At 50.1% G+C, this 23,387-nt stretch overlaps 1 protein-coding gene across 7 annotated transcripts in view; it reads left to right on the top strand.

Annotated features, from left to right (window-relative positions):
• SIN3A (SIN3 transcription regulator family member A) overlaps nucleotides 1-23,387 on the top strand; it is a 1,166,566-nt gene that overhangs the window by 626,839 nt on the left and 516,340 nt on the right. For all 7 annotated transcript variants that reach the window (XM_069624553.1, XM_069624552.1, XM_069624555.1 and 4 more), the window contains exon 12: nucleotides 12,613-12,729. In XM_069624553.1, coding sequence (XP_069480654.1) covers nucleotides 12,613-12,729 — 117 coding nt within the window. The remainder of the gene's footprint in view (nucleotides 1-12,612; nucleotides 12,730-23,387) is intronic.

Here is a 23,387-nt window from a genome sequence, read left to right as displayed (position 1 = left end):
ACCCTTTGAAGTTTTCAGAGCCGCTCCTACAGCAGGAAGCTCTAACCCTGCTGGAGAAAGGTGCTATAGAGCCAGTACCTGTAGCGGAGAGGAACAAGGGATGGTACTCCCCTTACTTTTTGATCCCCAAAAAGGACGGAGGACTGAGACCCATCTTGGATTTAAGAGGCTTGAACAAGCTCCTCAGGAAGGACAAGTTCAAGATGGTTTCTCTTTCTCAGATCCTTCAGGCCCTTCAAATTCAGGATTGGTTGGTGTCATTGGACCTTCAGGATGCTTATTTTCATGTGCCAATTCATCTCAAGCACAGAAAATACCTGAGGTTCGTAGTTGGCGACTCACACTATCAGTTTCGAGTCCTGCCATTCGGATTGACCTCCGCCCCAAGGGTCTTCGCCAAGTTAATGGTAGTGGTGGCAGCGCACCTCAGGAGAAGGGGGATTCAAGTCTTCTCCTACCTGGACGATTGGTTGATCAGGGCACGTTCTGCCGAACAAGCATTGGATCATCTGAAAGTCACCTCCCTCTTCCTCCACAGACTGGGTTTCTCCCTCAATTTCAAGAAGCCACACATGACACCTTCTCAACAGCTCCAGTACATAGGGGCTGTACTAGAAACATCCTTGGGAAAGGGCTTGCCTCCCAAGTCGAGGGCTCAAGACATTCTTTAGATGGTTTCCAAAATGCCCAAAATCTCCAGGCCTACGACGACTTAAGGTTGCTCGGCCTCATGGCATCCTGCATCTTCCTAGTGCCAGAAGCACGCCTGAGGATATGATCCCTTCAATGGGCTCTAAAGACTCAATGGTCCCAGTTCTCAGGTCAAATGACAGATTTTCTTCAGATTCCGAACAAGGTTCGTCAGGATCTTCTGTGGCGGACTTGCACAGAGAATATCCTAAAACGAGAACAGTTTTGGCAACCATGGCCGTAGATTACAGTAGTGATGGACGCCTCACTCATGGGCTGGGGCGCTCATGCCAACGATCTGACAATCAGCCGTCGTTGGTATCCATTGGAGTCCAAACTACACATCAAGCTTTAAGAGCTGAGAGCAATCAAACTAGCGCTGAAGACTTTTCTGCCATCTGTCAGAGGAAGAAAATGTCCCGATAATGACTTTCAACACAGTGGCCATGCACTATCTAAACAAAAGAGGTGGTGTAGGGTCACTACCTCTGCAGAGAGGCAATGCGGCTCTGGTATTGGGCAATTCAAGAAGGAATCTCCTTAACGGCAGTTCATCTCGCAGGGGAGGAGAATATGACGGCGGACGCTTTGAGCAGGCAGAAAACAGTGTCCCACGAGTGGCAACTGGCCCAGGAAGTCATTCAAGAGATCTTTGCCATTTGGGGAACCCCTCAAGTGGACCGGTTTGCGACCGGAATCAACCGAAAGTGCGAAAAGTATTGCTCAAGGACATTTCCCCCGAGAGGAGCCCTAGGGGACGCGTTTGTGGTGGGGTAGTGCTTCCCACTATTATATCCTAATTGGCCCGGATTGGACCAGGAGAACGTGGTACCCGGACCTTCTAGACATGTCCATCTGTCCTCTGTTACATCTTCCTCAGAGAGAGGTCCTTCTCTCACAAATGGAGGGCCAGATTCTCCATCCAGAGGTCAAGAGACTCAGCCTTCATGCTTGGTATCTGAAAGGCTGAGATACAATGATTGGGACCTTCCAGATTACATCATGGAGGTGTTGCTTTTGGCAAGGCGGCCAGCAACAAAATCTCTATACTGTTGCAGTTGGAAACAGTTTTGCAACTGGTTCAGAGAAAATAATGTTGATTCTTTTCTCTATTCCATTCCAGAAGTGTTGTTCTTTCTCTTGTCTCTAGCACATAGAGGTCTAAATGTTGGGACCATTAAAGGCTATCTTGCAGCGCTTTCCATTTTCAAGCGTTCTTCGGCAGAATGCTCCGATTTCAAAATTCCTTTAATAGTACAATTCTTAAAGGGACTCACTAATGGGTTTCCTCCTTACCCCTTCCTAGTACCAATTTGGGATCTTATTCTGGTTCTAAAATTCTTAGTGTGCCCCCTTTGTACCCCTGCACACTTGTCCCTTAAGATTACTAACATTGGAAAACGCTTTCCTTGTTGCTTTGACATCTGCAAGAAGAGTGAGCGAATTGCCGGCACTGTCTTCTGGGCCACCCTATACTGTGTTCCATAGGGACAGAGTGGTATTAAGGGTTAAACACTCATTTTTACCTAAAGTTGTGTCCAATTTTCATTTAAATCAGAAAATTGTTCTACCAACATTCTACCCTCCACCTAATCCGAGTAAGGAGGAGGAAAGATTGCACAGGTTGGACCCGAAGAGCTTTAAGCTTTTTCATTTCTAGTCTTTCCAAGTTTAGAGTGGATAATCAACTTTTCATTGGCTACACCGGAAGGAAATTGGGTCAGTCGGTATCAAAACAAACCATATCACGTTGGATTGTGCTTTGCTTTTCAGAATGGTACAGATTGGCGGGAAAAGACACACCAGAAGGCTTAAGGGCGCATTCCACCAGAGGCATTGCCTCTTCGACAGCCCTTCAAAGAGGTGTTCCCATAAAATCCATTTGTGAAGCAGCAACTTGGTAATCGCTGCACACATTTTCAAAATTCTATAGTCTGTATGCTTCCCCGTCTAAGGAGCTTGCTTTTAGTAAAGCAGTGCTATATTCCACCTTATAATGGTATCAAAAATCTACTCCCACCCCCAGAGATTTTTTTTTATACAGCTTTGGGAGTCTATCTAAGATGAGGAATACTTTGGAGGACACAAACCATTCGAAGAACAAGCTACTTACCAACTGGTAACGTTCTTTCGATTGGATGTTCCTCCATCGTATTCCTCATCGCCCTCCCATCCTACCCCTCTGTAGATTTTCCGGGTTATTGCCACTTCAACTCTTGCAAGGCTGATACCTGACTACCGGCACAATCTACACAGTAGAGCAAGGGGGGGGGGGGCGCCGAACTGAGGCCAACGGGTGTCGGGCCTGCTACTTGTATACCCGATGACGTCCTCCTTGACGGAGGCCTCCGAGGGGCCATCAACATCGACGCACGGCACCCTCTGCCGAGAAAACATTTCCGAAGCAACAAAGCTGGATGGAATACATCTAAGAATCGGAATACGTTGGAGGAACATCCAGTCGAAAGAACATTACCAGTTGGTAAGTAACTTGTTCTTCTGCCTTTGACTCCATTTCTAGAGTTAATCTGATGTCGAAACTTGCCAGAGATCGAGGTCCTGCGACATTGTCTGATATAATTTACAGTTTTCATTCATCCACCTCAATCCAAATCAGAATGAATCTTAATGGCCTACTATCCACGCCTATTTCTCTACCTCATGTGTGTCACAAGTTTCTCTTTTCCTCACCTGTTTTTCCTTGCTTGCGACCTTCTCGGAAGCGACTTCTTTCTTTTCTTTCTCACTGTCCGAGACTTGTATAGGCCAGAGTGAGGGTCTTCGGATTCCAGCGTGAGGTAGCCGGCTCTCTAGCCGGGTAACGTTCAGTATCCAGGAGCGTGAATCCAGGAAGGAGGTAAGAGTTCCAGGCTCGGAGAATGTCTGGAATACCGTGGACTGAAGTGCAGGTGAATCCAGGAAGAGGTACGGGAAGAAGGTAAAAGGGGAACGAACGGGGCTCCAGGAACCAAAAATGGGGAAATAAGGGCACTGGGATGTACGCGGAAGCGGACTCGAAAAGCACTCGTCTAACAACTCCAAGCAGTTGTGTTGAGACGCGCAGATTCGTTGCAGTTTTCAAGGAAGTCGCGCATTGCACGCAGCGGCTAGAGCGCAGCGTTTCACGCCCGGCGGCCATGTTGGATCACAGAGTTCATGCCGCGATGCATCATGGACCATGAAGTCCAGAACGGACGAATTCGGCAGTTCATGACAATGTGGTCTAAAACAGGGCTGTTTACTAGCCTCTGCCATCTTCAACTACTACATTCAGGATATCAAATATATCTTTGATTTGATTCAATCTGATTACCCCACTATTGCCGGCATTCCTATTAAAGCTCTAATGTATGACTATGATAGCGTTCTCATATCTAAGACTCCTCTAGGACTCCAAAGATTATTAACGGCTTTCAAAGCCTACATTACGGAGAATGAACTCAAAGTCAATACATCTAAGACTCAAATAGTAGTATACAATCCTAAGAGCAAGGGTCGCTGTTTAAGAGATTGGACTATTAATAATGTTACAATTTCAATTGTTTCTGATTATACTTATTTGTGGATGATTTATGAAGGAATATTGAAACTCACAAAACATCTTACAAATATTGAATGTAAATTAACATCGGCAACGTCGCAGACCCGAATCGTTTTGTCCAGGTATGGAAAATTCTCCTGGACTCAGGCTGTGCTATTTTGGAAAATGACGGTTTTACCAACCATAACTTATGGTCTGGAAGCTGATGTTCCCTTGGCCACCCAAACCTTTGATAGATGGGAAGCAAAATGTTGGCGTCGAGTATTACAGCTACCCCAGTGTGTCCCGATTTCATGGCTTCATTATGAGCTTGGGTTAACCTTTTTAGCCGCAGTTTACCACTGGAGACTGTGCTCTTTTGCGAAAATGTCTAATTTCCACTGATCTAGAAACTATGCAAAAAACTTTGACAAACTACATGTTCTCAACACAAAACTCTTTTATATGAAATTGGTTGATAACCATTTATCTGTCTGTCGTTTCTGCAGTAAGTGCGATACTCCTGAGACATTCACACTTTGATTGCAGATTGTCCAACTTTACTCATAAGGAGACCACAACATTTCACTAAATTCTGTCGGTACTTAGGAACAATGAATGAAAACAGTGTTGGTCTTTCATTTTTGGCACTTCGCACACGTCTCTCCAGCTCACCACTGAACTTTTTGATTTCACTGCAACTCGACTTGAATTAACTTTAAACTAAATTTTACTATGAGGTTATGTTATCAGAGGTCGGTGACAATATGGGTCCATTGTTGAGAGACGAAAAGATGGAATGGACTAATGCTCTGATTTGCTGATTGAGACATGACTGATACCAACCTGAGCAGCAGTCTCTAGATATAGTGTTCTCTTGTTAGGACGTATTCTCTAATATCTTATCCTTTTTAATTGATGAATTTAAAAATGTGAAATAAGATTACATTGATTTTGTGATTTCTTGTTTACAAATTGTCATGTCCTATGTTATCACTGTTACTTGTACGAATGTTATGATGAATTGAAAAGTTGATTGATTAATTTCAGCTATATCAATAAAGTCACTGCAGCACTATATTTAAAGTGGCTTGTTCTACAAAAAAAATCAGTTAATAAAGAAATCCCAGAGTTCTCCCTGCTCTGAGAGCCAGTCTGATAGCACAGACTCTCGCTTTGACATCTATGCAGAGCCTGCTGATGCAGGTTTGAATCCCGGCAGAGCCAAAACTCGGCCTTTCATCCTTCCAAGGTCGATAAATGAGCACCACACACCGTGGGTAATAATAAGCAGCGCTCAGATACCTGAGGGTTTGTAGCCCTATATAAATACTAAATTATTATTATTATTATTAACCTCTGGAGAGTGGTGACACGCCATCTATCCATACCAAACACTCTGTGGGTAGCAATTGCAGAACAGTCTGGCTTTATTCAAGGGGGCAATGGGCTGGGAAAGAAGTACAATTATTTCCAATAGGTAAAACAAAAGATGACACTATATACAGATAAACTGAAAAATGTATACTCTTCAGTATTTACTCTGAAACACCACCGTAATCCTCTGCATGATTGATCAATGTATTGATTTGATTGTATACCCTTGATGCATTTATTTTGTGATATTGCTACATTTTGTCCATGTACAGCGCCTACTATGTTGAAGGCATTTTAATTTAGTGCCACATCCCCATTTTTTATTCCCTGCACCATCACTCTTACTCCTACGTCCTGTCCCCTTTCCTCCAGTGCATGGGCATCCCTCGCTAGGGACATTTTCACCAGAAAAATGTCTATACCCCTTTAAATTTAGGCACGCGGAGGCGTGGCCTTGTGAGCACATGCTCCTTTGACTCCGCCCTCTGGTGACCACACCCCATTCCTCTTTTCCAGTATGTCAGGAGGGGACCTACTTTACCAGAACTGGTGTTGAGGCCTTTTTTTCTTCATAATTCCATGGTCTTTTTTTCTAGTTACCCCCAGGACGTTGGTCCCAAATTACTAAATGTTTCTTTTTTTAAAAAAAATGTTGTGGCATCTCGCGGCCTCTTGCACCTCACCCCTACCTGGCGCATGTCAGCCCAGACGGGCTTTAGTCTGTGCCCTTCCTGCGAAGGACCCTTTCCCACGTCCATCTCTCACGCACTCGGCCTCCGCTGCATGGTAGAAGACCACGGCTGGGATGGCTGTTCATCATGCAGCACCATTAATCCCCGGTCCCTTAAGAACCTGCTTGCCAGGTGGCAGGAGCTGTTCTCCAGGTCTCTCCCAGAGCACATAAAGGAGTGCACCCGCAGGGAGGCCAAGGTGAGTATTCTCTTTAACAAGCACACCGCAAGGGCGATTCCTGTCCCAGCAAACAGCAGTGTGCGAGGGGCCAGAAAGGCCCTGTCAGCTTGAGTACCGAGGGTCATCGAGCTACCGGCCTCGCGGCCGAGCAGTCCTCCCATCCTACTGGTTCCATTGCTGCGGGGCCTGTTGGCTGTCACCGGGAAATCTCCTGAGGGGCTCTGCCCTAGTACAGGGCCCATGTCCGAGGGGGCACCTGCACATAACACGATCGGCCTGAGGGCGCAAAGCCTACCAGGCAAGAGCTTGAGGTGCGGAAAAAGCACAAACCTTCATGTAGCAGTACGCAGTGGGAGGCTAGGCCTAATACGGCACCAGGCGTGACTGAGCAGGACAAAATGGCAGCACGGCATAATGCCCACTTCTAGGGGGCAGTGGTTCCCCATTGTCACTCCTCGACTCTCCCGGTGCACAGCATACCCGCTTGCAGGGAAGGGATGCTACACAGAGCCCTACTATGTACAGAGTGGCCAGGACGCGGTAATAGCGCATCCATCCACACCGACAAAGTCCACGGCACAGGAGCAAGATCCCCAGGCTGTGAGGACAGGTTCTTTGACAAATTCCTTGGACTGAGATCCCTGTAGATGGGCATTTTCTCAGGGGCATCGTAAAGGACCTTCTTCCACCGGCTCTAGTGCCTCCTCAGACCCCAGTGCAGTGGAGTCTTCTCCTGCACCGTTACAGGTACCTGCGCAGCCTAGCATAGTGGCGCCGCCGGCTACACAGCCCGCCACAATACCTCCAACTATACCGCCTGTGGACCCCGACACCTCATCGGCCAGGGCCTTCCATGACAGGCTGGCAAGACTGGCAGGGTATCTGGGCATTCCACAGCCCCAAAAGAAACAGCCTGAGGTGGGAGTGGGGGTATTAGCTGAAGCCCTCAAGGTAAAATCAGCCAACAGGTCTGGCATCCCGTTCCAAAAGGACGTTGAAGCTCGAGCAAAAAAGGGTTGGACTAAGCCTCACTCACCACAACCCACCAACAGACTGGAGGCAAAGTACAGACCTGCTGGGGGGGAATTCCCTCCTCCTGTCGGTGCATCCGGAGCCACGTTCATCAGTAATTGCAGCGTTGTCCATGTATGCAAAGCCCCAGTCCTACGTATAGACCTCCGTTTTGCTGGGCAAGGAGGAAAAGGTGCTAGAAGCATACAGGAAAATGTTTTTTTAATAATGCTGTCCACTTGCGACAGGCGAATGCAGAGGCTTTGGAAGGAGATCTTGGATTTCCTGCCAGACATCCCTGTGCACAAACAGGCCTCATTCAAGTTGGAGCTGGCAGAGGCCAAAATAGTGGCGCACAGTATTCTGGAATCCACTGTAGGACATATCGACGCGGCTGGCGGGGCAATCTGCGTAGCTGCAGATGTGAGAACGGCATGGCTTGGAGCCACAAAGTTCAACACTGGTGTAAAAGACAGTTTCCTGGACCTGCCGTTTGAGGGGGGAGACCTCTTTCAAGCACCCGGACGAGGAACTAGACAAAGAACAATAGTCACCTAACAGCCAAATCACTGGCCATTCTGGCAAAGCTGGTGTCCAGGGCTTTTGGACCGAGCCAAACCAAGCCCGACAGTGGAAGGACCTTTGGCTGGTTCAGTGTGCTTACAGGATCGGAAGGCAACCAGACCAGTCCCCCAGCCATCACAAGCACAAACATCAGCGCACTTAGTTTAGTTTATTATTTGATAATGCGCACCAAAACCCTGGGGTAGCCGGGCGCAGCGGTAGAAGAATGCTTAAGCTTGGTTACATACGGTAAATGCATACATATAACAGTAATTACAGTGCAAATGTACAGCAAATCACGCAAGGGGATAGTACAAGTTTCAGAATAATTTACATGCCTAAGTCCACGGTTGAGGCCGGGGATCAGTTTAGTGGGTGTCATTAGTTTGCAGCCAGCTTTTCACTTTGCATCTAAATCTAGAGTATGGTTGATCTCTTAGTGCATACTTGGATGTCCCCATCTTGCAGCCCCACTGCTTGTTCCTGAGGTTCAGAGTGATGGGTCTACATTTTCAGTACAAGGTGTTGCCGTTTGGGCTCAACTGAGCCTCCCCTCCCCCTGATGGTTCACAAAGTTGATGAATGCGTTAGCGGCTTTACTCAGATCGGAAGGGCACCATCTATATCCATATATTCGTATCTCGACGACTGGTTCGTCAGTGCGGAATCGCCAGAGGGGGTTCAGCGATCCATCTCCAGACTTATGGAGACCCTACACAATCTGTGGTTCTCCATAAAAATCTCAACTACAGCCCACACAAACCTTGGTCTTCCTCGAGCTGATGTGGGATGCCAAACATCTGAGGAGTTTTCCCACAGACTAGAGGTAGCAGCATCAAAGCGGCTACTGTCCATTACCTAAGCAGATCGAATATGTCGGCATGGTGGTACCAGCACCTGCTAGTGATCTTAGGATCATGTATCCTGGCCATTCCCTCCACGAGGCTCAGGATGAGGTAGGCACAGCTCCCCCTCATGGTCTTGCAAGACAACATGGAAATTATTCAGAAAGCAAGAAGCCAGGCCACCAGAAGGTAATATAAAAGTGAATGGACCAGAGTTTGTCTCTGGGCGAAGGACAAAGGGATAGACCTTCAGGCGTGCACGCTATCTTCTCAGCACACTTGGCACATTCAGGGTTACAGGTGGAGACATGTCTGACCTACTTGGGCGCCATTGGCGCTTAAAATTCGGACCACGATTCATTCTCTACCGCCAACTCGATAGTCAAGACATCTGACGGGGACTGACAAGGCTATATCCTCCTACCAAAAGACTGCATACGGTGTGGGACCTCCATGTCGTGCTTGCTGCACTCGCGCACAGGCCCTTGGAGTTCCTGGCATCAGTAGGCCTAAAACTGGTCACGATTAGAAAAGCCCCTCAGTTGGGTCTTACCTAAGCGAGGAGCGTGAGCACAATTCAGGCCCTGATGGCCACAGAACCATATACCATGTTCCATTGAGACAAGGTGGTGCTTTGCACTCATCTGGCATTTCTTCCGATGGTAGTCTCCCACTTGAATGAAGTTGTTGTGTTGCCTACCTTTTTTTCCTAACCCAAAAGACGAAGCAGAGAGTGTTGCACTGTCTGGATGTTAGAAGAACCCTGAAATTCTATGTAGACAGGACGAAAGGGTTTAGCAAGACAGGCTTTATTTGTCACCTTCGGCGGCTCTAGGCCAGGGGACCCAGCCTCTAAGGCCTCCATAGCCAGGTGGATGGTTGCAGCCATTCAGGAGGCCTATAAATCTCAGCAAAAGGAAGTCCCACAAAACATACATGCGCTTGCAGTGAGGGCCAAAGCGACGGCGGTCGCCTTCCAGCGGCATGTGCCATAGCAAACCGTTAGAGCAGCTACTCCATCTGCCTTATGCAAGCATTACTGCCTGGATAGCAGCGCAAGATCTGACGCAGCGTTCAGGCAAACGGTTCTGAGGAACCTGTTTTCTTTGGATCAAAAAGCTTCGCACTTCCCTTATGCATCATTCAGTGGTGATCGCCCATGCAGTATGGAGGAAAGGGGACGGGATGTAGGAGTAATTATGAGTTATTCAACTTAGTGACTAACATACTCCTAGTCCATAGTCCCCTTTCTTCCATACGTCCCTCCATCCTTCCCCCATTAATAAGATAAGTAGTTTAGCAGGTTCATTCGGATGACATGTCAAAGGGAACTGAGGTGTGGTGCCGGAGGGCAGGGTCAAGGGAGTGCGTGCTCAGAGGGCCATGCCCCTTTGTGCATACATTTAAAGTTTTATAGACATTTTTCTGGTGAAAATGGTTCTGTTTCCTGTCCCTAGTGGGGGATGCCCATGCACTGTGGAGGAAAGGGGACTATGGACGAGGACTAAGATGGTCACTACGGTGAGTGTTAAGGAGAATTCTCATAAATGTGCCCATTTCTCCCACCTTGGAGCCCTCCAGCTCTTTGGCTAAACTTTTGGACTTTGAACTTTTCAATTCAATGTGTTTTCTGTGTGCGTTTCCTTTGGTTATGGAGTCTAACCAACTCCATAGGCATCATCTTTTTAATTTGTCACACAGCACCCTCACTGCAGTGACACAGGGAAGCCTTTCAGGCTTTCCCAAGGTGTAACTACCTTCTCTGGGATAAGCTACTGTTTCCCAGAGTATGTAAAGTTAAATTGACTTTAATAGTCTTTTACATTCCTAGACCCAGCACACCTTATCATACAATGGAGTGCTGGAGGGGTTACTTAGTTTCCCCTATGTCTAGATACTCATGTAGCAGTCAAATGCTACCCTTTCCTCTCTGAATGGCTGGTGGCAGTGGTTTTACAACAAACTACCATGATTTTTCCCGACCGCAAACTATTCGTAGCTCCGGTAACGTTAAATCGCGGGAGCCATATTTTTCAAGATTGCCTCGAACCCTCTTTTGTTAAAACAGGACCCGGGCTTCTTTTTTCGCCATTTCTTTGTGGAAAGGTCCTTCTAAAGTGTTTCTCTGCACACCAAACCAGGTTTGGTCCCTTTATTCATTCGCCTTTGGCGGGCTTCATGACTGAAGGCCGCCTCTGGCTCCAGTGTGTCTGGGGAAGGCAGGAAGTGTGGGAGGTGCCAGAAACTCCCTATGCTTAGTCTCCTAGGATACCCAAATGTACTCTATGATGATTGGCTGGCTGACTGTTCGCCAAGGACAGCCACCCTGCTGGGTGAGTGGCAGCTAGGCTGGAATGAATGGCAGAGAACTGAATAAAAGGCAAGTTTCTTGGCTTGGAAGGCAGTCGACCACTGGACGAAGGAACCGAAGAAGAGCTTGAAGCGAATGGCTGCTGCAACACCTGGACCGGTGGTTTGCCTGGTAAAGCCCTGCTGCAGGTCCGTGTCAACAGAGAAGCCCTGCAACAACGACTTCTCCCTTTGAGTTGGTGGGACCAATCAACTCCCAAGTAAGCCACCTGGACACCCATCTTGGAGCTGGTTGTATTTCCTCAGAGTGCTGCAGGAAACTGTAGCGCCAGGGAGAGGGACACCAGATTGTGTGCGTTGCTTGTAAGCTGACCCAAAGCGTTTGGAAGATCCTCCGGACTCCCATGATGTCGGACCGACAGATCTGGACTCCCTCAGCCGAGTGTGGGACCTCAGAAGCAAGGACAGTCCACCTTGAAAGCCAGGACCAGCGTTGTTACCAGTGTGGTAGCTGAAACCTGAAACAGCCACTGAAATTGAGGTTTTGCCAGTTGCAAGCTTTTGACTGTTTCAGTGCAGTGCCAGAGTCCCTGACGTCCTCCCTGTTGTCCCCACGACTAAGGCCCAGGAACAGCGAGATCTGCAGGAACAGAAGTCATCAGCGGCATCTTTTTCTTCATTTTAAGGTACTGTAAAACTAGCTTAAGAGAACTTACCTTTTACTGTGGAAGTGCTTGTAACTTCTGCAACTCATAAGTCTAATCAGCTTGTGGCCCTACATGTGATTCTTCTTGTTCTCAAAGACTCCGAAGAACTTGTGCAAAGACTTTTCCATTTACTTACGTGAAGTGCTGCAAATACAAAGATTTTAGCCCATTGACTTTGGCTTAGCCTATTGAATTGAATGACACTTCTAAGAGCTATCTGAATGTATTGGCCCTGCTTATGATTTATATTTCTTGTGTTCTAATAACTTTTGCCTTTTACTTACTTTTTTAAGAGTGTACAGTATTGAAGTATATTTGTGTTACTAGTCTATTGCTCCCTTCTGAAGGTTTTATAACTGACTGATAAATTGTTTATGCAGGAAACCTTGAGTTGTAAGAGTTTATTTGAGTACCTGTAACTGTGAATCTTTGTGTAACTCCACTACAGCTCACAATTCCCCTTTTGAGATAAGCCTGGCTGCTGAACACGCTACCAAAACTGTGTAGTACAGATTTATACCAAAGGTTGGTTTGCTTACACCTGTAGTCCTAGTTGTGTGTAGTGTTCCCAGAGAGTACTGCATACAAACGTTGCCTAACAGTGAGTCACCTATAATTTATTGGGCACCAAAATCAATTTACATACTCACTTTGCACCCTCTGCTCCACCTCACAGGTTCTGAATGACACCTGGGTCTCCTTCCCCTCCTGGTCTGAAGATTCCACGTTTGTCAGTTCAAAGAAGACCCAGTACGAGGAGCATATCTACAGGTGTGAGGATGAGCGGTTCGAGGTAAGGCATTTTACTCTATACTGCTACTTACGTCTGCTCCAAGTGAACAAGAAGATTCTACGGTGTGCATTTGTTTGTTAAATCCCACCCTACATGAGATCACCACATTTTGTCACCAGAATGTTAGATGCTTTGAATGCACTCTGATGTCAAGAGAAGAATGCTCCCTGACAGGGGGAAAAGTATTCACTTTTTGGTTTAGTAGCATCTCCTATTGTTTCCAGACTCTCAAGAGAGGGTGCCTTGCTGGGATCCCTGTACCGAAGTACGGGTTTAGACCAAAATGGCAATGAAAAGAGTAAAGAGCTGTCTAATCAGCAAGGAATGCAAAGTGTTTTAGTTTTAATTCTAGCATGGATTCAAACGCTCATTAATATTCTGTGTCATCAGGCTGGGAATCCTCACTGAAAGAATAAACTGTTTCACTTTCACTTAAAAATTATATTTTTCCTCTAAACCAATCGCTTTCCTCTGAGTCATACTGCCCCCATCCAATGACAGTCCTCTCCCTAAGCCCCTCCTCTGCCAGCCCTCTTCTCATTTTTACTGCACGCCTCAGTATTGGAGTCCTCATGTTTGCTCTCCTCGTGTTTTTGACAGAAAAAGTTCTGTTTTTGTTTCAAAGAAGCCTGTGTGCTCTTTTCTTCATGTGCCGACAGCAGGGATCGGTTGTTGGTGAAGTTCTGTGCATCTCAAGGGCGAAGATCGTCTAAGATTAAAAAAAAAAAGCCAACTACGTGCCCGACCATGACGGAGGAGAAGGGAAGGTTCCTCTTCAGGCCCTGCACCAAATGATATACAGAACTTGTTTGTGGAGGACAAGCACCTGCAATGCCTCTACTGCCTGCCCCCGGACCACAAGGATGTATAGTGCGAGATATGCATCTGTTTCTCCAAGAAGGTAAAAAGGACAGGCATTAGTAGGCTGGTGGGATGGCTTAACGCTAAGGCCTCTCACCCGTTCTCCGAGCATGGTTGCCTCACCCAGTTCCGGATAGTCCGAGGAGCGGTCTTCTAAGTCCTTTGAGGGTGCCTCATCCGTCAGGCCGCAGATAAGGCCAAGAGCTGCAAATCCAAATCCACCGGGTTCGCTGAAGAAGCGGGTCCCAAAGTGGATAGGGCGCGATCATCATCACCTTCCGCCACCATTGTCGGCAGACAATCGAGCGTCTCTTCGAAGAGGAAGTCTTCTACCTTGGCAAAAACTACGTGACCAATTTGAGAAGCCGCGTACTGAGGAGACATAACAGCCTAAGCAGGCTTAACCAGCACAGACCAAGACCATGTCGGCGACTCCCTCGACGTCTGCTACTCCCACGACAGCTAAGGGTGCTGATCCTGCAAGGGTAGCCCCCGCAGCTCAGAAAATATCCCTACCCGAAGACGTGACAGCACCGCCGTGACTTTGGCAACGTCTGTAGGCACACCAAAACGGGTTAAACCGGCTCAGGCCCTGTTCAAGACCCTCAGGCGAGAAAAGGGGGGGAGGGGCGAGGAGGCCCGAAACAGCTGTCCCAGGCCGTTTCCCAAACCATGGAGTTCACGGACCATGAAGATCAGGAGTCCTTGCATACCATCCGTGTTGACCCCCAGCTCCTTTGCTGGACTTTAGGACTTTTATTTTCTAATCTGGAAAGGGAGACCTTTTTCCCACTAATGTATTTGTTCTGTGATTTATTCTGTTTCTTTTTGACTTTGGAGTCTGACAAACTCCATAGGCATCATCTTTCTCCAGCATTAGGTCTGGCATGGATTCACATTCTCATGAATATTCCCCGTAGTTGGGCTGGGAATCCTCTGTAAATAAAAAAAAAATAAAAAAATCCATTTCAGTTTCACTTCTGAACTATCTTTCTCCTAACCACCAATCACTAGTCTCTGGGTCATACTGCCCCCAGCCAATGACTGCCCTCTCCCTAAACCACTCCTCTGGCAGCCGTCTTCAGATTTTTACTGCACGTTTAAATGTTGGGAGCCCTCGTGCTATAGCTCTTGAGCTTTTACTGAGTTTCGTGTTTTGCGATTGTTTTTTTTTTTTTTTTCCCAGTCAATCGCGCCCCAAGCTCCATCGATCCACCTTCCGAAGAATTGGGACCTGTTTTCAGATTCTTCAGTGCCCCTCAAGGGCGAATTTCGTCAAGTTTCTTCTTGGAGGATTCCAGAAGCTTCAAGGCCTACTCCGTGTAGACATGGCGGATTAGAAGGAGGACTTGGCGCCTCTCCAAGGTTTGCCCTGGCTGTCACCTAGGGAATGTCTTTTCGGACGACGGACATTCCCTGTGCCTTTACTGCCTGCACTAGGACCCGATGCACGTGGAGGATGACTGTGCTTCTTGTCAGGAGATGGTACCCCGCACGCTGAACGACCGACGCAGGCGTCTCAGCAAGTGGCTGCAGGCCAAGGCCCCTGTTCTGGGTGAATCCCGGCAGCATGCCTCCCCTGCCCAAAAGAAGAAGGCTGAGTGATCTTCTAAGACCTTTGAGGGCGCCCCTCTTGCGTGGTCCAACATAAGGCTAAGCACTGAGAGTCCTCTGCCACCAGGAGCGCCGTTGCGGCGGCCAGGGCGTATCCGGGACCTTCGAACACGAGCCAACGCTCAAGTTATTCTAGGAAGAGGAAGTCGGACCATCCGGGCAAGCTCCTGGAGAAGACCCAGACAGGCCCTACTGAGAAGGCAAAGGGGGGAGTGGGGCTCAAACCATCCCCATAAGGTGAAGGCCTCGGGCTCAACCAAGGTGAAGGCCCAGGTACTTCTGACAAAGGCCCCTTCCATCGACTGAATGGTTGTGTCCCTTGCGGAGGCTGCTGAGGCAGATCGCAGTGCACGGCCCCGAAGGCAAGTGTATCCCTGCCTGCCAGGAGGGAGTGCTCTTTTCACCCCATCGAAAAGACACCAAAAAAGATGATGCTTATTTCCCCGAAACCATCTCCCTTGATCACAGAGAAGGGGGGGCACGGTAGCCCTTCAGGGCTCAGATATCTCTTCTGAGGAGGAGCTTACCAACCTCTGACCCTCTAGGAGGAAACATGCGTCGAGAGCAGGCCCGACGGGAAGGATGAGGGCGATGACGATGAAGACGAGGAGCAACATGGCGTTGAGGGCTTGGAATACCAGCCTACGCCGCAAACGCTCTCGCCTCCATCACCGCAGCCTCAGCAACCACCTGGAGACATCTCAGTGGACATTATCACTGCTCTGCATACCCTATGCTCGGAGATCCGGACAAGGATGCCTCTTGCGCCGGCTGCCCCGCCCGTGGCGCCAGGACCATCTGAGGAGCCACCATCCAAGAAGAGGAGAGTTCACCCTCCGCCTCCTTTCCACCCTTCACCTCCCCCCCCCCCTCCCTTCCCCGAGGGATGATACGGCGACCAGACACGGATGAGGGCGGTGGATTGGGGATCTCCCGTCTTCATCGCCCAGATGTTCACCGCCCGACAAGATCAGCTCTTTCCACGCCATGATATCGAGGGCCTCGGAGCCGTTTCAGCTTGTCCCTGAAAATAAGGTTTCCTTTACCAGCACCGCAAGGCGAAGATGAGGACCGTACTTTCGATCCCGCTCTTGGATGACATTTGGGATGAAGGGTTGTCCCTCGTGAAGAACCCTTCCTCTGCACCGGCCAAGAGAGACCGTTAAGAGAAGAGATACAGGGTGCGGTACTCTGCGCCCAAGAGCTTACGGTCCCAGCCGTCCCCGGACTTTGTGGTTTTGGCGGTGGCCAAGAAAAAATCTTCGGGCGCCCCCCCCCCCCCTCCCCCCCTCCCCCCTCTTGGACCTCCCCACCCACCAGGCAGTGAGGGGAAGAAGTCTGATGCCATGGGGCGAAGAGTTAGCACATCTGCATCGATGACCATCAAGGCCGCAAAAGCCTTCGCCATTGTGGCATGTTACGACGGGGAGCTTTGCTTCAAGATCGCTCCCCTCCTGGACTTCCTTCCCAACGACAAGAGGGCGGAAGCTATGGAGATCCTAGAGGAAGGCAAGGTGGCATCGGACCACGCCATTACAGTGGGCTCGGAAATCACTGACACAGGATTCCGCCAAATGGGCAACAGTGTTTGCCTTTGGCTGGGCTGGCTTAGGGCACTCATTTCCGCCAGGATGTTTAGTAGAAGGTGTTGGACATGCCTTTCGACGGGGACAATTTGTTCGGGAAGACTGTGGATGAGTCACTTTAGGCCATCAAGGCGGACACCTACACGGCTTGTTCCTTGGGCACGCTTCAGCAACGACAGCCGTCCTTTAGGACTTCCGGAGGACAATCTCAAGTTTATTCCAAAGGATTCGGGGGAGGTGCTTCGTCCTACCGTCAACCCTCCCACTCGTCGGCCCTGGAGACCATGCCAAATCTGTAGGTGAATGTTCTCATCGCCAAGGGCCCAAAGACAGCGCGTTGACGTCAAAACAGGATTGAACTGGCTGTGGTGTCGGGCCCCCACCCGAGCACCCCGGTGGGAGGCCGGCTGGCGAACTTCGTCAGCGTGTGGAAGACCATCTCCACCAACTGTTGGGTGTTGGGCGCTCTCGCCCATGGACACACACTAGAGTTCAAACGGAAGTTTCCCCATATACCACCAGTGGCTCGGCATGAAAACCACGTCCCCTCATCTTCTGCTAGAGGTGTGGGCCATGCCAAGAAATGGTGCGTTAGAGCTCGTTCCAAAGAGGCTCTGTGGGTCCGTTACTACTTTGTCAAAAAGAAGACTGGCCAAGACCATCCTGGACCTCCACCCTCTGAACAAGTACATCAAGTCTTAAAAGTTTCGGCTGGTGACTCTTCAGCACGTGCTAAGGCAACTGGAAGAGGGGGGGGAGGGGGGGGGGTTCTGTTGTCGCTGGACTTGGAAGACGCCTATTTTCACATCCCCATACACAAGGGGCACCGCAAGTTCCTACGCTTCGTGGTTCAACGGCAATATTACCAGTTCAAAGCCCTTCCCTTCGGATTGAAGTCGGCGCCAAGAGTTTTGACCAAGTGCCTGGCGCCGGTGGCCGAGCAGCTGTGTCTACGAGGGATCCATGTGTACCCTTACCTAGACGACTGGCTCATCCGTGCAAGCTCAAAGGACATTGCCATCAAACACACAGTAGGGACTGTCCAACTCCTGACGGATCTCGGGTTCTCTGTGAACTATGCAAAGTTCTGCTTGATGCCATCGCAGGACGCGCGGTTTCGGGGAGCCCGACACAACACAGTGTCATGCCTGGCGTCTCCGTCGGAGGACAGGATTGTGGCCAGCATGGGCAAGGTACAAAGGCTGTTGGCCCTGAATATCTCAAAGGTGAGATGCATGATGTCGTCATGCAAATACCTCATTTGGCTGTTCAGGCTTCGGATGCATCCACTGCAGGAGTTCCTCAATGCCCGTTGGATACTAGTGTCGGGAAGCTTTGAGGACAAGGTCACTCTCGACGAGGGTTTCCATTGAGTCATATGGTGGTGGGGAGTGTGCGCACATTTGTCCGCAGGCGCGGATTTCTAGGCCCCACCTCATCAGCAGACGGTCACGATGGACGCCTTCCTGGAAGCATGGAGAGCGCACACCGGAAGTCTCCATGCAAGAGTCCTGTGGCTACCGGAGAAGACGTTGCACATCGTGTTGGAGCTGTGGGCCGTGTTTTGGGCCCTCAAGTCGCTCCTTCCGTCCCTCAAGGGCAAGGTTGTACAGGTCATCACGGGCAACACCACCACAATGTTCTACATAAGGAGGCAGGGGGAAACCAGATCCCTGGCGCTCTCCAAAGAGACTCAGGACCTTTGGCACTCAACCGTAGCCCAAGGGATGTTCCTCATCCCGTTTCATCTGGCAGGATTGAAGAACACAGTCGCCGACTCTCCGCAGAGAGCTGTGCTCTTGCTACAAGTAGGAACTTCGGCAGGACCAAGTGGATCACCTTTTCTGCATATCGGGCAATCCCCAGATTGATCTGTTTGCGACTGCAATGAACACCAAGTGCCGGAGTTTCGCAGAGGTTGTGATGGGAAATAGAATTCCTTCCGGAACTTCCAGTGCATACCGAGGCACGCTTTAAGGCGGGTCTAGGAGAATCCAGGCTGGTAGCGCAGGACATCATGGAGTCCACATTGGCCCACATAGATACCTCTTGCCAGGCCATCTGCATTGCCACGGACATGAGAAGGATGGCTTGGCTTCGGGCTACTAAGTTTAACCCCAACATCCAGGATCGCATATTGGCCCTTCCATTTGATGCAAGTGACTTCTTCCACTCTACCACCGACAAGGAATTAGATGAGTATAGCTCGCAAACTGCGAAAACTTTATCCTGACGAGGGCCGCGCCCAAGGCATACACCCAGTCTCACCAACACTGCGATAAGGGGCGTGCGTTTGGTGGGTTCAGGGATTCCAGGAACAGAGGTCGCGACAACCGCTTGCTGAGTCAGCACTGGCGCAAGCAACTAAAAGGGGAGGGGGGGGTCACAAGAGCTACTTCCAATCCTCCTCCTCCTCCTCAGCAGCCCCCTCAGAGCAAAAAGGCATGACGTGTCTCTCCGGGTCCACGTGTCTCCAGTGGGGGGCAGACTAGCCGCTCGCGTGCATTTTTGACGCCAGAATTGCAGACCCATGGATCGACCTATACCTCCCTCCCTCCCTCTCCTCCTTCCTCCTTCCTCCTGTCCTTCCTCCTCTCCCCTGCCACGGATTGAGACGGCAACTCTGTTGGCGGAGATCTGGTCGCTCGTCGAGACCCAGGTAGTGGAAGAAGTACAAGCCTCCCAGAGAGGATTAGGCTTCCATTCCAGGATTTTTGCCATACAAAAAAAAGAACAAGGCTGTCCTGAGAATTGTTGGACCTCTCCACCCTCAACCTCTCCCTCCCTTTTCAAAAACACTAGACAACGGAGATTGGATGTGCTACCTGGATCTGAAGGACACTTAGGTATACGTCCCGATTTGGCAGCCCAAACGCTCCTTCCTACGCTTCAGGATCATGGGCTGTCATTTCCAGTACAAGGTGCTACCCTTTGGCCTCAACTCAGCCCATGGGGTATTCACCAGACTCATGAATGCAGTGGCAGCCCTCCTCGGTGCCCAAGGCCACCATGTCTACCCATACCTGGACGACTAGCTCGTTGGGGCGAGATCCCCGGAGGGGGTTGTCCTCACCTCCTCCGCGCTTATGAGGGCACTCCACGACCTGAGGTTTACTATCAACCTCAAGAAGTCTCTGCTGCAGCCCATTCAGAGCCTCATCTTCCTGGGCCTCATCTGGGATACAAGCTCTGAGAAGGTATTTCCCTCTGAGGACAAGATTATGGCCATGAAGAGGGCCACTACGCACTTCGTTACCAGACCAGTTGGGCTTGGTGGTACCAGCACCGGCTGGGTATCATGCCACACGAGGCTGCGGATGAGGAGACTGCACCTGCACTTCGCAGCCTCATGGAATGAGAAGGGCTCCCAAGCGAAGCTGGTTAGCATACCGCCTTCTATCCACTCTGACCTCGCGTGGAGCAGGAGTTGCATATCAACAGGCTGGAGCTCTGAGCCATCTGGCTAGCCCTCCGTGCCTTCCTCCTGTTCATCAGAGTCATGACCATCCTGATCCAGACCGACAACACCACCAGTAAGTATTAGGTGAACAAGCGGGGCGTACCAGTCCCCCTCCGCCCTGTAAAACATCTACCTCTGGGCCGTCCACCTCCCGGGAGGCCAATTTGGAGGCGGACAGACTCAGCAGGCTGGGCGCGGACAATTACGCTTGGAAATTGAACGAACAGGTGCTGCAGCAGCTCTTCAACACATGCAGCCATCCTCAGGTGGATCTATGTGCCTCCTGGAGGAACAGGAAGTGCTATCAGTTCGCGTCTTGGCAGGGACTAGGCCCCGGCTCCCTGGGTGATGCCATGCAGATTCAATGGGAGGGCATGACGGCATACGCTTTTCCGCCCACACCCCTGATCCCCAGGGTACTCTGCAAGATGAAGGAGGCTTGTCACCTCAGCATCCTAGTGATCGCGCCTTGGTGGCCGGACAGACCGTGTTTCTCCAAATTGCTCAGCTTCTCTGACCAACCACCCCTTCATCTTCCGCTGGGCCCAGCACCTCTCCTGTCCCCGCATGGGGTCAGGGTTCTCCACCCCGCTCCTCAGAAACTAGCCCTCAGAGCATGGTTCCTGAGCAGATCACCCTCGATCACCTGAACCTTGGGCTAACCTGAAGATCATCCAGGGTGCTAGGAGCAAGGCCATTAGGAGCCAATACAGGAGCAAATGGAGCAGGTTCTGTCACTGGGCAGATCCTAAGGAAATCAACCCCATGATGTGCAAGCTGGACGATGTGCTTTCGTTCTTGGCGCACCTTGCCCACTCTGTCATACAGGTGGACACATGTCGCAGATATCTCGCAGCCATAGGTGCCTACAGAAATTCAAAGGAGGAGCTCTTCTCTTCCAACCTGATAGTCAAACATCTGGTGGCATTGTCCAGGCTTTACCCGCCCATCAAAAAGTCACACCCTGTGTGGGACCTCAATGTGGTGTTGGGCGCTCTGGCGCACAAACCATTCTAGCCAATGGCGTCAGAGGACATATGGGTGGTCACCATCAAGACAATGCTGCTAATAGGGCTTACATCCGCTCGCAGAGTCGTCGAGGTACAGGCTCTGGTCGCTTCAGAAACCTATTCCACTTTCCACAGGGATAAGGTGGTCCTGCTGACTCAACCGGCGTCCCTAACTAAGGTACCCAAGAGGAAATAGTCCTACCTACATTATTTGCTGCCCCCAAGGATGAGGCTCAGAGTCTTGCACTGTCTGGATGTCAAACGCTCTCTGAAATTCTATCTGGATAGGACCAAGGGCATCAGCAGGTCGGACGCAATGTTGTCCCTTTTGGGGGCTCCAGACTCGGTTATCAAGCATCCAAGGCCTCCATAGCAAGGTGGATGGTTGCGACCTTCAGAGGCCTTTGAGGGGCAGCACAAGCCGTTGCCAGCCAACATAAACGCCCATGCCGTCAGGGCCAAGGCCACAGCCATCGTATTCCAGCAGCAGGTTCCGTGGCAGGTCATAAGCAGGGCAGATACCTGGGCGACCCCTTCGGCTTTCTGCAAACAGTACTGTTTGTACGCCGGCTCCAAGTGAGTCACGACCTTCGGACAGGCGGATCTAAGGAATTTGTTTGCTTAAGGAGGGTCTCCTCTCCACCATGGGACTAAATTCAGTTGTAAGGGAGAAAAGGGGATGGGATGTAAGAGTAATTACAATTACTCACCATAGTGACTAACTTAGTCGCCTTTCCTCCATACGTCCCACCATCCTCCCCCCATTAATACTGTTGTCATTAGGCAATGATATATATTGTTGACGCGTCAATGGGGACTGAGGAGTGACGGCGGGGTCAGGGTAGCGCATGCTCCCAGTGCCACACCCCTGCGTGCCTCTAAATTTAAAGGGGAAGGTTTTTCTGGTGAAAAAGGGTCTGTCTCCCGTCACTAGGAAGGGATGCCCATACAGTATGGAGGATTCCATCTTGTCTTTCGAGAGTTGAAAGGGGACGTCGACATGGGCGTGCCTGTAACACTATCCCTATGTGACGTGTAGTGTACCCAAAACCCCTCCTGCGTCGAGGTCCCTCAAGATTGTTTTTTTCCACCCAGCATTCTGGTCACCTTATGCAGAGCTCGTTCAGAGACATTATATTTGTTATCCTTTCGACCCTTGGTCGTATATCATAAAGTTATTGAATATTATCCTACCGTCCATTCCTTCGACGGCTGTTTCCTGATCTACGCCAAAGTCAGTTCCTTGGACATTCGACGGACAGTGTTCCGGTCAGTGCTGCCGACCACGTGGTCGGGCCTACACAGTAGGGAGAGTGGGGTCGGGGTGGACATTTCCTTTTCTGAAAATGCCTTTCCCTTTCCTCTTTGTTCCCTGGGTCTTTGTCACTATTTCTTTCCTCAGCTATGGAGAGGACTCGGTTTAGGTTTTGTCCTTCTTGTAAGGGCACATTTCCTTGAAAGTATAAACACTAAGTGTAATAGGTGTTTGCCCCTGAATCACGACGAGACGGCTTGTGTGGCTTGCAAGCTCCTGCGTCCAAAGACACTAAAGGAGCACTGTGTTAAGCGGTGGTGCGGCCTATGGAATGTTGCAGGCAGAGGCTAGTTCTCCCGCTCCCACAAACGCCGATTGTGACGAGGGGCTAGGCGACGAACAGTCCTCCGATTCGGAGGCCATTGATCTTTCGTCGGAGCATTCCCGCTCTGCAGCGTCCGTCCCCAGCCCTGTCAGTCAAGACACTGGTCCTGCTATGGGGACTGTACACCAGGGCGACAAGGAGGCACACTCTTTACACACTAAGGACACAACCCCCGGATCGTCTTCGACAAAAATGTCAAAGCCCCCCATAGCGCCAGCGGGCACACTGGATATTTCGGCTGTGCCCGCCGTTCTTCGGGATTGGCAGCCCTCCCTGCAACTGCATGGGTGCCTTGTGACCAGGCATTCTAAATTGAAGGACGCTGCCCCCAATATTCAGGAGGCCGTTGAGACGCACTGGAATAAGGTGTCCATGGTCGAGAAGGCCCAGGTTCCACTGAAAACAACTGCAGGACTGAACTAGACTCCTTTCCGCCTCTGAAGAGCTTGCGGAAAGCATTGCAAGGATTATTTCTGCGGATAATCAG

Source organism: Ambystoma mexicanum, chromosome 11 (genome assembly GCF_040938575.1).
Source record: "Ambystoma mexicanum isolate Mex_15411 chromosome 11, UKY_AmexF1_1, whole genome shotgun sequence".
Lineage (NCBI taxonomy): Eukaryota > Metazoa > Chordata > Amphibia > Caudata > Ambystomatidae > Ambystoma > Ambystoma mexicanum.
Note: the sequence above shows the minus strand (reverse complement) of the source record. Positions and strands in the feature narration are given on the sequence as shown.